The sequence below is a fragment of the Myotis nattereri genome, assembly GCF_964212035.1.
Source record: "Myotis nattereri genome assembly, chromosome: 8".
Lineage (NCBI taxonomy): Eukaryota > Metazoa > Chordata > Mammalia > Chiroptera > Vespertilionidae > Myotis > Myotis nattereri.
The window spans coordinates 89,449,709-89,462,787 of record NC_138083.1 but is presented as its reverse complement, the minus strand read 5'-3'; the positions used below and the strand labels follow the sequence as shown (position 1 = coordinate 89,462,787).

The window sequence follows — 13,079 nt, the reverse complement described above, 5'->3', positions numbered from 1 at the left end:
AGCCGTGGTCGGCAAACCGCGGCTCGCAAGCCACATGTGGCTCTTTGGCCCCTTGAGTGTGGCTCTTCCACAAAATACCACGTGTGGGCGTGCACGTACAGTGCGAAGTTGACTTAAAATTTTAAGTAAAGTTTATTAAGTTAATTTTAGGGAACGTTGTGGAGTAAAAGAAGATGTAGTGTCGAGGATTGAGAAAGGTATGTTGAGATGGTTTGGACATAGAGAGGATGAACGAAAGGAGACAGACGAAACAAGTATACGAGTGTGGATGGGAGAATTGAAAGGGGTCGACCCCAGCAAACGTACCTCAATCAGATTGAGGACGTTTTTAGCAAAGGCCAGCTTAGGAGTACCCTAATTAAGTTAATAACAATGTACCTACCTATAGAGTTTAAGTTTAAAAAATTTGGCTCTCAAAAGAAATTTCAATCATTGTACTGTTGATATTTGGCTCTGCTGACTAATGAGTTTGCCGACCACTGGGCTAGGGCAAAGTGAGCCTGGAGCACATTACTGTTGCGGTGAGGGATGGAGGGAAAGCAAAGGTGAGAAACATAAGTAAAGTCAGAGTGTCTAGGAAAAATTAAAGGGAAGATATCCTAAAACTTCCAGGAAATCTCCACCAATGAAGCAAGAAAAAAAAAAGCCTCTATTATTCTGTGAGCAACAAACCAAACTGAGTTGGGGTCTCAGACAATTTGCTCATATGATTGCAAAGACAGACAGAAACTCCTGGATTGGAGAGGGCTCCCCTGAGGGCTCCCAGATTGGAGAGGGTGCAGGTTGGGCTGAGGGACCCCCAGGCCCCCCAATGCACGAATGTCATGCACCGGGCCTCTAGTGAATTCCATAAGTACCTGCAAACCTCAGGTACTTATGGAATTAAAAAATCTTTCCAGTAGGGGGCGTGCAGGAGGCAGCCCACCAATGATTCTCATCATTGATGTTTCTCCCTCTCCCTTCCTCTCTGAAATCAATAAAAATATACTTTAAAAAACTAAAAAGAGAATCTTTAAGTTACTAACATATATTGGTAATTATGGATATGAACATGACTTAAAATGCTACAGGGGAGATGGCACATATATGTATACACACATATTTAACTAACAAGAAACACATTATTGGTTTCTAGAAACACATTATTGGGGGCCTAGATCTTTCTGATGAGAAACATCGTTCAGCCATGCTTGGGCTTATCACCAGCAGGTGCTGGATTGATTGGTGGCGCCCGCAGCAGCCAGGCCGGGGAGGCAGATGGGTGCCTGGTGCTTGCCATCCTGCACCTGGGACACGACCACATCGCTGCCGCCACCACCCACGACTCTCTGTCCACCCAAGAGCTTGAGGCAGAGGAAACGCTCCGGATGCAGTGCTGGTGCTGGCCTGGCTTCTGCGCTGTCGAGTCACATTAGCATAAAGAGCCTAACGTCTGTAGAACAAACAATACCTGCAAAGACGAGCTACCTAAACCCGTGAGGACCGGGGGTGGGGCGGGGGGAATCGTGCAAGTGCGCTCGGCTCTGGGCCATAGTGCAAGGGGACTGAGCCAGCACGTGCTCGGGGGACACCGGCGGTGGCGCCAGGGGACCTGAGAAGACTCACACCCTGGCCGACTCCACACCTTCACGGGCTCCCAAAGAGAAGCGGGGGCCCCTCTATTTTCTAGACATAAGAAGTGCCTGGAAGTTACGTGGAGATAGATGGCAAACTTGACGTGAAAGGCTCCTAAGCATAGGGTTGGCATTTGCCCACGGTGACAAGAGCTGTCTTGCGAGAGAAGGCGCTCAGAGCAGGGGGGGTGCAGATGGGACGGAAGGACACCTGGCAGCGATGGCCCAGAAGGGCTCGTCCTGCCTGGGGGACCCCGAGGAGAGCGAGCCAGGGACCCTGCCACGGCTGAGTCCCGAAGGTGTAGCCTGGTTGCTCATGGCGCCAAGTGGAAGGGACTCGTGCTGGTTTGTGAGAGCTGAGGGCTGAGGGCTGAGGGCAGCCCACGGATTGCTGCTGCTGATCAATGAGAGAGAATCATTGATCAGCTGCCTCCTGCACGCCCCACACTGGGATTGAGCCTGCAACCCGGGCATGTGCCCTGACTGGGAATTGAACTGTGACCTCCTGGTTCACAGGTCAACGCTCAACCCCTGAGTCATGCTGGCCGGGCTGGATTGCTTCTAAGAGAACCCAGTCGGCCTTTATCTCTGAGTTCCTCAGGCTCGGGCTCCTTCCTCCTGGGACACTGGCTCTCATCCTAGCTCAGGACCAACAAGTATGTCTGCTCTCCGCGACCTGCCGGGGGGCGGGGGGGGCTCCCTCCACACGGCTCTCGGGACCCCCGACCCGGCCGGGGCAGAGCCTGCCAGAGTGGCCCTGGTGTGAACTTACATGTCGTGCAGCCCTGACGAGTAGTAGGACAGGGTGGGGCTGGGAGAGCGAGTCTGCGGCCGGGGCCTGGCTGCGCGAGGCGGGACGGAGGGGCTGGTGGACAGAGGCTTGGCGCTTCGGGGCGGAACCGGCGGGGCGTTCAGGAGCCGGCACTCTTCCCTGACCTGGCACGGGAAAGAACACCGTGGTTAGACGATGGGCAGTGCCCGGCAGCTCCCCCCGCGGCCCACCGCTCCTGGCCAACGCAGATGGCGCCAGCAGGGCCTCAGGACGGGAGAGGGACACAGAGGATGCCGGAGGCAGAACCCCTGCCTCCCCATCCTCCCCAGGACAGACGCCGCTGCTGAAATATCGCAGGCCATCGAGACACAGCAGGTGAAAGGGCGAGTGACGTCCGAGGACATGTGCAGCGAGAGGAGTAAGAGAATAAGGGCATAAAGCGGTCGGGGATCAAACGCTCCTTGCCCTTCGGTGGTGTCCACTCACTGCTCAAAGTGAATTGAATTTGACCCGAACCCGAGGGCACAGCGCACCGTCCCCTGGGTCAGAGTTCCTTCTGAAGTCATGCTCAGGGCTCTCACGTGTAAATGTGCACGTGGATCATGAATCCCCCAGGGATCCTGCAGACGTGTGGACTGATTCCGGGACCCAGGGTGGGGCCTGAGAGTCTGCATTCCTCATAAGCTCTCCGGAGAGACTGCCCCTGCTGGACCAGGCCCACACTGCAGGAGCGAGGCTGTCATAGGAATAATGAAGGCAGCTCTCCAAGTCCCCAAGGGAGCACGTTTGTAAAAAACACATATTTTTAGTGATTTCAGAGAGGAAGGGAGAGGGAGAGAGAGAAACATCAATGATGAGAATCATGGGTGGGCTGCCTCCTGCACACGCCACACTGGGGACCAAGCCCGAAACCCGGGCATGTGCCCTGACTGGGAATCCAACCGTGACCTCCTGGTTCATAGGTCAGTGCTCAACCACTGAGCCACACCAGCCAGGCCAGAATATGACTTTTTAAAGAGGTGGACATTTTTGTGCACTTCTCTGTGTCTGCCAGCAGGGGGCAGTTTATACCTGACTCTGCTGGTCTACCCTGAACGACACAGGTGAAAATAGGGCAAACACACCCTCACCTGCGTTCAGGCCGAGTCCCCACCGGCTCCTTCCCCTTTGCTGTCAATGCCCTCCTGCCCCATCAGCTCTGGGGTGACAAAGGCAACGAAACGGCCAGCTCCCCTTAGCTTTGCCTCTCAGTTTGCTTAAGACCCAGTGACACGGGTTCACGCTAGTCGGCATCTCCTACCACCCGCACGCGAACTGGGCTCTAACTGGCCCAGGCCTGACTCACCGGCCAGAGAAAACCCGGTGGGAAGAAAAGTCACGTGTCCCTGGGGACCTGGTGAACCTCAATTCTAAGTGAAATGGAAGCGATTTAAAAAACCCGACCTATTGGATTTCTTCCTGGGCTGTAGGGGGTGGGAGGGGTGTCACTGCTGGCACCTGGAGGCCCCCCTCCCCGCTTATGGGGACACCCTCCGGTTCCAGCTTTGCATCTGGAGAAGCTCTTTAGGCAAAAGCCAAGTTCTCAGAGCAGCAGACCTGCTTCTGCCCGCGGGCTCTCCCCTTCGCTCTTGGGAAGGTGGAGCGGAGGGTGCAGGAGGAGGTCTGGGTAAAGGACGGGGCGCTCGGCTGGCTCGCGGAACCTGGCACCACTCTGGGGTCTTCTGAAGACGCCGAGAACTGCCCAGCGTGGCCCAGTGGCTGAGCTTTGACCTCCGAACCAGGAGGTCACAGTGTGATTCCGGGTCAGGGCACGTGGCCGGGTTTTGGGCTCGATCCCCAGTGTGGGGAGTGTAAGAGGCAGCCGATCGATGATTCTCTCATTGTTGCTGTTTCTATCTCTCCCTCTCCCTTCCTCTCTGAAATTAAAAAAAAAATTAGAGAAAGAGAGAGAGAGAGAGAGAAGCTAAGAACCAACTAGGACATTGGCGAGCTCTGGCCGGGTCTCCCCGTCCCCCCCGCCCCCCCCCACCCCCCCGCCTGGCTTGTGGGAACACACACTGGTTACAAGACGAGTAAGCAGCACATTGTGTCACTGCTCCCGCCGTGTCAGGGGCTGCACGGAGGGACTGCGCTGCTCTCAGCCTGGGGACCGGCTGCAGAATCGGGGGTGCAGGTGGGCCTGCATCGCAGAGGCACGTGGTTGCGCTTGTGCTTATAGGATTAGTGGTCGTGGAACCTGACTAACGTCTCCATTTTTAACATGCACACTCAGCGATGCCTCAGTATCCTGAGAGCGGGAGCAGCACGCGGGGGACGCGGCTGGTGCTGGGTCTGATTTAGACTTTCCCACATTCTGGGACTAGTCACTGAGGACGGCCTTTCACTGGAGACCGCTTGCCTAGATGCCAGTGATCCTACGCGGAGGGGCCAGTTATAAGGTGCATCTGAATGGAACCAGCTGACCGAGGTTTAGAACCCAGCGAAGCCGCTGGTCGCTGAATCTGACCTCGGAGACGCCCTCTCTCCCAACCCCAGGCTCTCGAGGTCCCTCGGAGCTGGTCCTGCCACCTCCTTCCCCACCCGGGTGGCCTAGGAAATGCCACTGAGAAGGTCTCGAGGAAGAAGGACTTCGCAGGGACAAAGGTGTGGGGGCTTGAGAGCCCGCCCGGTGCTCTGGCCTGGAGGCCGAGGTGAGGCGACCAAGCTGGAGCCACTCAGCAGACGGGAAGGTGCAGGGCAGGGCAGGCCTGGCAGAAACCAGGGAGCTCCGTGTTGAAGTTGCTGAGCTGGAGCGTGACGCTCTGCCAAGAGGATCTGGGCTCCAGAGGCACTGAGATCGCCACCGAGCAGCGAGCCGGCCACAGAGGGGGCGGGGGAGACAGGGAGGGAGGCAGCCTGGGGCCCATCTTCCCCTCTCAGGGCGGAGCCGTGCTGGACGGTGTCCGGGGCGAGGTGGACAGCAGGAGGAAGCCAGAGGACAGGTGGGAGGCTGTGGGGAAGTCTGGAAGCGTCTGGCCGTTACGTAATAGTCAGCAGGTTACTGGGGATCTTAGCAGGGGAAGCCCGAGTCCAGTGAGGGGGCAGAAGCCGGTCCCAGGGTGTCAAAGCTGGAACAGGAGGTGAGGGTGGCCGGTGGGACCATACCATCTTCTCAGGAATACTGGCCGGAAGTAAGGGGGAGCCAGTTATGAGAAAGGGGCCAGGATCGAAGGAGGCATGTTTTCTAAAATTTTGTTTATTTATTTAAAAATATATCTTAATTGATTTCAGAGAGGAAGGCAGAGGGAGGGATAGAAACAGCAATGATGAGAGAGGATCATGGATCGGCTGCCTCCTGCATGCCCCCTACAGGGGATCGAGCCTGCAACCCGGGCATGTGCCCTGACTCGGAATCGAACTTCTGGCTCAGAGGTCGATGCTCAGCCACTGAGCACACCGGCCGGGCTCTATTTTCATTTTTTTAAAGTTGGAAGAAACTTGAAGAATGTGCCGGGTGTGGACAGGTGAGCAGGAGGCCGAGGGCGCACGGACTACTGGGATCTGTGCTCTCCTCTCCCTGAAGAGGGAAGAGAGGACACGGGCATTGCTGTTGCTCTCTGCCTTCGCCATCATGGCCACAGAGAGCCGGACAAGTCCCCAAGGGCAGCGTCTGCCCCGGCAGCTGAAGCCAGGACGGAGCACCCCCGACAGAGCAAATGGCTTTGGGAAGCTTTATGCTTCCCAGTGAAGGCGGTCAGTGAAGTCAGAACCCAGCTCCCCAACTCCGATCTGCGGTCCCACCAAACGGGACTAGTTCAGGGGTGGGCAACCCCTGGCACGCGTACCAAACAGGGCACGCCAGTAACTTTTGCTGGCACTCGAAACCCTCTCTTATAATCTTCCATTTACAATTGTGAATCTTTGTTCTCAGTGATGAATTTTGTTAAGTCTCGGAATAGGAGTAGCCTGACGGATGAAAGTCGTAGCTCGTGCATATCTCTGAAGGTCACGAAATATAAACCTGATGTAAAATCTCTGTTATCAGCGATGCAGCAGCAAAAATGCCACTGATAATATCAAACGGAGTCATAAAGTTTTCTGTCGGACTATCAGTGTACATGTATACAATAAAAAACAAATGTATTTTTCATCATCATCGACTGTGTTTTTGTCGCTCGAATGCATTTTATTATTTCTTCAAGGTTCTTCACATACGTACACCTTAAGAGATATCAAGTAGGCGTAACATGTTCTCAAAAAATTAGGGTTGGCACGCAGCATTTTGAGTCAGAGATTTTGCTGGTTTGGGCACGCACTCACAAAAAGGTTGCCCACCCCTGGACTAGCTCCTTTTCCAGGACACTGTCCAGAAAGCTCCCCGGGACCACCTACCTACCACCTGGCCCGGGCAGTGAGCCGCCCGTCCCCTCTCCACTGCCCACGTCTCTAACTCTTTAGCTGGGAGAGGGCAAAGGGCAAAGAGCAGAGGGCAAAGGACCAGTAACTGGTGGACAATGGCAAACAAGGCCGTCTCGCCACAGCCGCGTGTTAAGCATGATGCCCCGGGGCCTGATAAAAGGACGATGCTCACCGCTGCGTGACGGGAGACAGGGTTACACACAGACGTGTAGAGTGTTTCATACACGTTACCTGTGACCGGACGTCTTTCTCCTGTGACATGAACTTCCTCTGACACTTCCTAGGAATTACAGGAGGATAAACACACACCCAGTGCTCATGAGGCAGCACAGGGGGACGGGGTTTGTGGTGTGATGATGTTTCCTGAAAAGTCCTTGTTTCTTGGAATTCCCTGTTTTTCTCCGATGGAAGAAGTGACACGCACATGCCCCTTCACTAACTGGACCAAGGATAAAGGTTAAGACGAGTAAATGGTACACTTACAATGACATGTTTTTTGCTTAACTGTCTTTTTTTTTTTCTGAAAAAATAAAATAAAAATTTCTGCCCTAGACAGTTTGGCTCAGTGAATAGAGCATCGGCCTGCAGACTGAAGGATCCCGGGTTCGATTCCGGTCAAGGTCACATGCCTGGGTTGCGGGCTCAATTCCCAGTAGCGGGTGTGCAGGAGGCAGCCGATCAATGATTCCCTCTCATCATTGATGTTTCTATCTCTCTCTCCCTCTCCTTTCTTCTCTGAATCAATTAAAAAATATATATTATTTAAAAAAAGAGAAAATTTCCTAGCAGTGGTTACTCCACTGTTAAATCAAAGGCCACGAATCTGGAGACCTGCTGATGAGCCCACACGCGGGAAGTGAAAATCTCAGACGCGAGGGCAGCCACTCCTGGGATTCCAGATGCTTAGGCAGCGAAGGGTCATTTTGTTTCTGTGTGAAGACGAGTCAGGAAACATACAGACGACGGACGGACTCCCCTTTCCTGTGGGTTTTCTGCTCCGAAAAGCCAACCTCGGGCCCCTGCCGGTGACCGGGACGGCAGTCTTGTGACCACGCTTCCTCGAACTTTGTAACTTTGCCTTCGCTGCCTGCCCTCTGCCCAGCTCTTCCCTTTCTTCCCACACTCCCTCTCCCAGATAACAAAATCGTTACAGCCGTCAGAAATCTTATTAATAAAGAGGCTTTTATACGAAGAGTTCATAACCCTGCCATGGATCCACCAGGGGCATTTGCAGCCCAACAGAAATTCAAGTTTGATCAGGACAAAATGGCAATAGACGAGCCCCTCTGCGATGGATGGCACGAGGGCAGGAGGGGTTTAGTCGATCCTGACTCTCAGATGCGGAGGTTTCCTGTCCAGTGTTCTGCACTGACAGGGGCCCACGCAGGCCGGGTCTCCGCCAGCCTCCTGTCCAAGCCCCGGGGGAGGGAGGCGGGGGTGCAGGAGGCTCCGGGAGCAGAAGGGCAAGTGGGTCTGAAAGGGGGGCTTGTTTAAGCCCGCGGGTGCTTCCATGGGCGCAGGGAGAGAATGTGCCCTTGGGCAGGGGGTAAAAAGGACTTTTTCTGAGCAAGGAGTATAATAGCACATGATACATGTATATGTTTAAATGGTGTATGACCCTCCTATTAATGTGATTTTATGCAAATGCTATCTGAGAGTCCAGGTCTGAAACAAGAGCTATCCCATAGAACATTCTAATAACTTTATCAGCAGTGTCATCATTGAGACTTTTCATGGACACGGGAGGAAAAAAAAAATCCCGGCTGAGGTTTCATTTAAAATCAAATTACCTCCATGAAACTGAAGGCAATTAGTTTCAAAATTATTAAAACACAACAATAATTTAGTGCTCATTTCAATGACCAAGTGGAGGCCTAGGTACAAGGCTTGCTTACAGAGTACACCTCAAAGCCTGTGATTAAAATTAATTACATGTCAGATGCCTTGGGAGACTCATTAATTAGTGAACTCCTGGGCGAGTCCTTTGGTAGAGCAATTATTTTGAAAAGTAAATAACCACTTCCAGATTAATATTTTTAGTACCAAAACTTGAATATTAATATGTCAGGCTTATTTAAGAAAAATCTGTCCTTTAATGCCTTTATCTAATATTAATATTTGACAGAGGGGAAAAGTCCAAGGACAAAATAAATAAAAATTCAGAGTAGAATCAATTCTCATAGCCACTTTCCCCAGTTCATAAGGAAACCTACTTTTAGCCTGGCCGATGTGGCTCAGTAGTTGAACATCACCCCATGAACCAGGCGGTCATGGTTTGATTCCGGTCAAGGGCACATGCCTGGGCTGAGGGCTCGATCCCCAGTGATGTTTCTATCTCTCTCTCTCCCTTTCTCTCTGAAATCAATGTAAAAAAAAACACCCCACATTTTTTATAGCATTTATTTTTTTTACATTATTATATATTTATTCCATATTTTTTGCTTTGCTTTCTTTTCAGCAAAATCACTAATGATTATTTTAATCAAGATTTTCACATAATTTGTCCCCTCTTGACAGAAATGTCAGATTTTTTTTAAAAAAATTAAATTCTTTAGTGTTTAAAGTATTAAATGAGTCTCCTTTTCCCCCCATGGGCCTCTCCCTGGCCACTCCTACCCGCAGCACATGCCCTCACCCCCTATTGTCTGTGTCCAGCGGTTATGCTCATATTATAGCATTTCTTTTTAAGCCTCAGGCAGTCACCTGATCCTGCAGGGCTGTGCCATCTCGCGGAAGAGCAAGTCAAGGCCACTCCTCAGTCTTAATCCCTCTGGGTTTGCCTGGACCTGCCAGTGTCGGACCTGCGGCTGCAGCCTTAGCGCCACAGGTGGCTCCTCCACAGCCACTCTGTCCCTAGTCCCCTCCCCCAGGGACGAGCCCCGTGCTGCGGGGCCCACATGATGCCCAGCGTGTCTGTGGCTCCCTTGCGGGTCCATCACGGCTCCGCATCTGCCTCCAGAGCCAGGGAACCATCACGTAACACCCAGCTTATCAGGTAGACGTTTTTACAGTCAGATGCAAAGAATGTTTTGTTATTTTTAAACTCAGGTTTTTGCAATCTCCCACAGACCCAGGGAAATGAGACCATCCCACGCACTTCTGGAACGTGGGGACACTGGCCCCGGCCTGGGTGCCCGGGCCTGGGGGGGCAGGCTGTGGAGGCAGGCGTGCCTGTTCCCACCCCTGTCCCCCCCAGCCTCCCTGACTCTCTGGAGAGGCTGGAACCCCTAGAGAGGAAAGGACAGAGGCAACAACTCCCCCCAAATCACGACCCTAAGTCAAAGTCCATCCTGTCTTAAGAGACGCCTACTATTCAGCGAACGCCAGGGAAAAGGGCCAAGGACTTCGCCCGATACAGTCCTGCAGTGAAGAGGTTATACGCCCACGGCAAATGGCTCAGGAGGTTAAATATTTTGCCCAAGGTTCGCAGCTGCTAAGAGGTGGAGGGAGCTCCGTGGCTCCCGACCCTGACCCTCCGGTATGGCCGCTCTCCCTGCTCCCCGTCCAGCGCCAGAGGGGACGCGGGCACCCCAGGACTCCGGGCACTGCCTCTCACGCTCCTTCTGTCGGTCAGTCAGCCTGGCGGAGGCAGGTTCAGACACACCCGCTCACGTCCGCACTCACTGATCTCGGTCCGGTCGCCATGGCATGAAATGTACCCTGTAGTTCGTGTTCTTCTCAAGCCCCAACCACCCAGGAGGCTGCGTGACAGGAGCCTGGTTTCCGATGCACGTCCAGCCTTGTAACACGAACATACGCTCCCACCCACTCTGGACTCAGCCCCTCCACGCGTCCCACAGGCTGCGGGGCGCCCCTGCCCCTCACGGAGGGTGACGGACCCTTCGTCACCGTCGCAGTGCACCTCGGTGTGAACCCGTGTGATGACCTCGAGCTCCTTCTATGACTTTCCTTTCACGCATCTCAGGACGCGCTGCCATGTCAACAACTAACCCAGAGTGAACACACTTGGTTCTGGGGCTGGAGACGAAGAAGGGTATTTGCCTCTGGGTTCCCAGGCCCCCAGGCCGGCCCCTGTGCACGAGCTTGGAGAAGGCTGTGGTGCTGCAGTGCTGATCACGCGTCACTCACTGCACAGACCACGGCTGTCGGAAGTCAAACGTGCTATTTATAGGGTTTCCTGCCATGTACAGCCTTCCCATCACTGCTCTCCAAAATGGCACTTCTGAGAGGAAAGCAAAAGGAGGAGGCCTTGCAGACCGCCACTCACACAGGCACCTGGAGGAACATCTGAGACGTATGAGCCAGTGCCCAGGAAACAGATATGGAGAGAGGCCCACAGTGCAAGGAAAGAGGGGATGTGTTTAGAAGAAACGTCAGAGACAATGATGATCATTCACTTAAGAGAGACGGTCAGGTCATTCTGATTTGAGGGCACTTGGCACAATTTGCCACCATCTCGTGAGCCGGGCATGCCCCTCGGCCCCGGCTCGCCTGCCACAGTCCTCAGGGCACCATGGCTGCTCCCCTCCAGGCCTGGAGCCAGGAACGGTTTGTTTTTCCCTGGGGCACTCCTGTTAGGAAGGGAACCGTCTCTCACCTTGTGGAGAGGTCAGTGGTAATATTGTTTTTTAAAAAAACCGTATTAAACAATATTTGCGAAAACACGAAAGGACCAGAGCATATTTTATAAACAGCCGTATCAAGCACAGAAGAGAAGAGGGGGGGCCACGTTTCTGGGATCTTGTTGGTCCCACACCTAGTTCTCTCTCTAGAGCAGTGGTTCTCAACCTTCTGGCCCTTTAAATACAGCTCCTCATGTTGTGACCCAACCGTAAAGTTATTTTCGTTGCTACTTCATCACTGTAATGTTGCTACTGCGATGAATCGTCATGTAAATATCTGATATGCAGGATGGTCTTAGGCGACCCCTGTGAAAGGGTCGTTCCACCACCAAAGGGGTCGCGGCCCACAGGTTGAGAACCGCTGCCCTAGAGGGTGGGTGGGAAAGCGCTGACCCGCCTAGCCGGGTGACAGAGATGCAGCATGATGGCTGGGGGGACAGAGCTCTCCTCACGTGTACAGACAGGAACAAAGCCCACCAACACTGCTGGGCAGAGAGCAGAACTGCGCCCCCGAAGCAGGGAGTGCAGGGCAGAATCAGGACAGAATGAACGGACGGACATACTGCAAAGGGGCAGGCACCTCTGACGGCCTGGGCCCCGGGCCACGGCAACACCGAGCTCACCGCCCGCCACCAGCCCTGCTGCCCTTCCCGCGAAAGACGCTTTCTCTGCTGGTCCCTGGCCCCAGCACCTTCTGTTCCTAAACACTGGGGCGCAGTGAGCACCGTCCCAGACACCGTGTCCCTGGAAAGCTGAGCACCTTCCCTGGTGATCAGGCGGAAGAGCTGGGGGACACGCGGCTGGTCTCTCCCCCAGGACGTACTCCCCTGGCGCGATGCAGAGGACTTCTAGTTAGTTCTACGGGAGCACTGGGATTTCTGCCCCATTCAAGTTCCCTCCCGACAACCCCCAGCTGAAGCCACATCTGACTGTCACCGCGTCCCCTGGATCCCACACACGCGCTAAAGAGGGGAAACCCGTTTCACGGTCACAGAGCCTGTAAAAAGCACCACTTCATTTCAAAAGTGTAATTTTTTTAAAGCAAATCAAATGATTTCAGGTGTTTACAAAAAAATCGTTGTGGTCACAGCGTTCCATAAACACTGGACATGCTCTGAGAAGGTTCTCCTGCATCACGAGAAATCACAGCGTAGGCCGGAGGCCACCCTTTTCTTGTTCCTGTAAGATCTGCTTTTAGGGCAGATCTCTTGGTACCAGGGTCAAGAGAGAGCCTCCATATTTATGTTCTAACTCACCTTATGTGCCACAGGCAAAACAGTTCCCTCCCTTTAGACTCGGTTACATAACTGACTGGGTGTGACCACCATGCAGGAGTCAATCAATGACTCAACAAACAGGAGTTCCCACTATGCGCCAGGCAGGGCCAAAGTGCGACAGGAACAGCTCCTGTCAGGGCTCCAGCCTTCAGGAAACATTAACTATGTGGCTGAGGTGAGACTAAAGTCGCCTGGAGCACTTGCCAGGGGGAGTGTCCTTTGACTTCCTACCTGACTTTTGGGGCGCATCCTCTCACATGAATAAAAGGACCAAGGACTCTAACCCTGCCAAGACTTCCCCCAAACATCCCGGGACCTCCACTGGGTATAGGGGTCGCTGAGCTTGTGCCTGAAGGTCAAGGAGCAGGAGAAAGCCTAGGCCTGCGGTTCCTGGGGAGTTCTTTGGTCCTGGGGCCAAGAGCCAGAAGATTCCTCG

At 53.6% G+C, this 13,079-nt stretch overlaps 1 protein-coding gene across 2 annotated transcripts in view; it reads right to left on the bottom strand.

Moving 5' to 3' along the window:
- The window catches only part of GAREM1 (GRB2 associated regulator of MAPK1 subtype 1), a gene marked incomplete at its 5' end in the record, with an annotated part of 151,270 nt that overhangs the window by 2,931 nt on the left and 135,260 nt on the right, over window positions 1–13,079 (bottom strand). For both annotated transcript variants that reach the window (XM_081097333.1, XM_081097334.1), the window contains one exon: window positions 2,386–2,549. In XM_081097333.1, coding sequence (XP_080953459.1) covers window positions 2,386–2,549 — 164 coding nt within the window. The remainder of the gene's footprint in view (window positions 1–2,385; window positions 2,550–13,079) is intronic.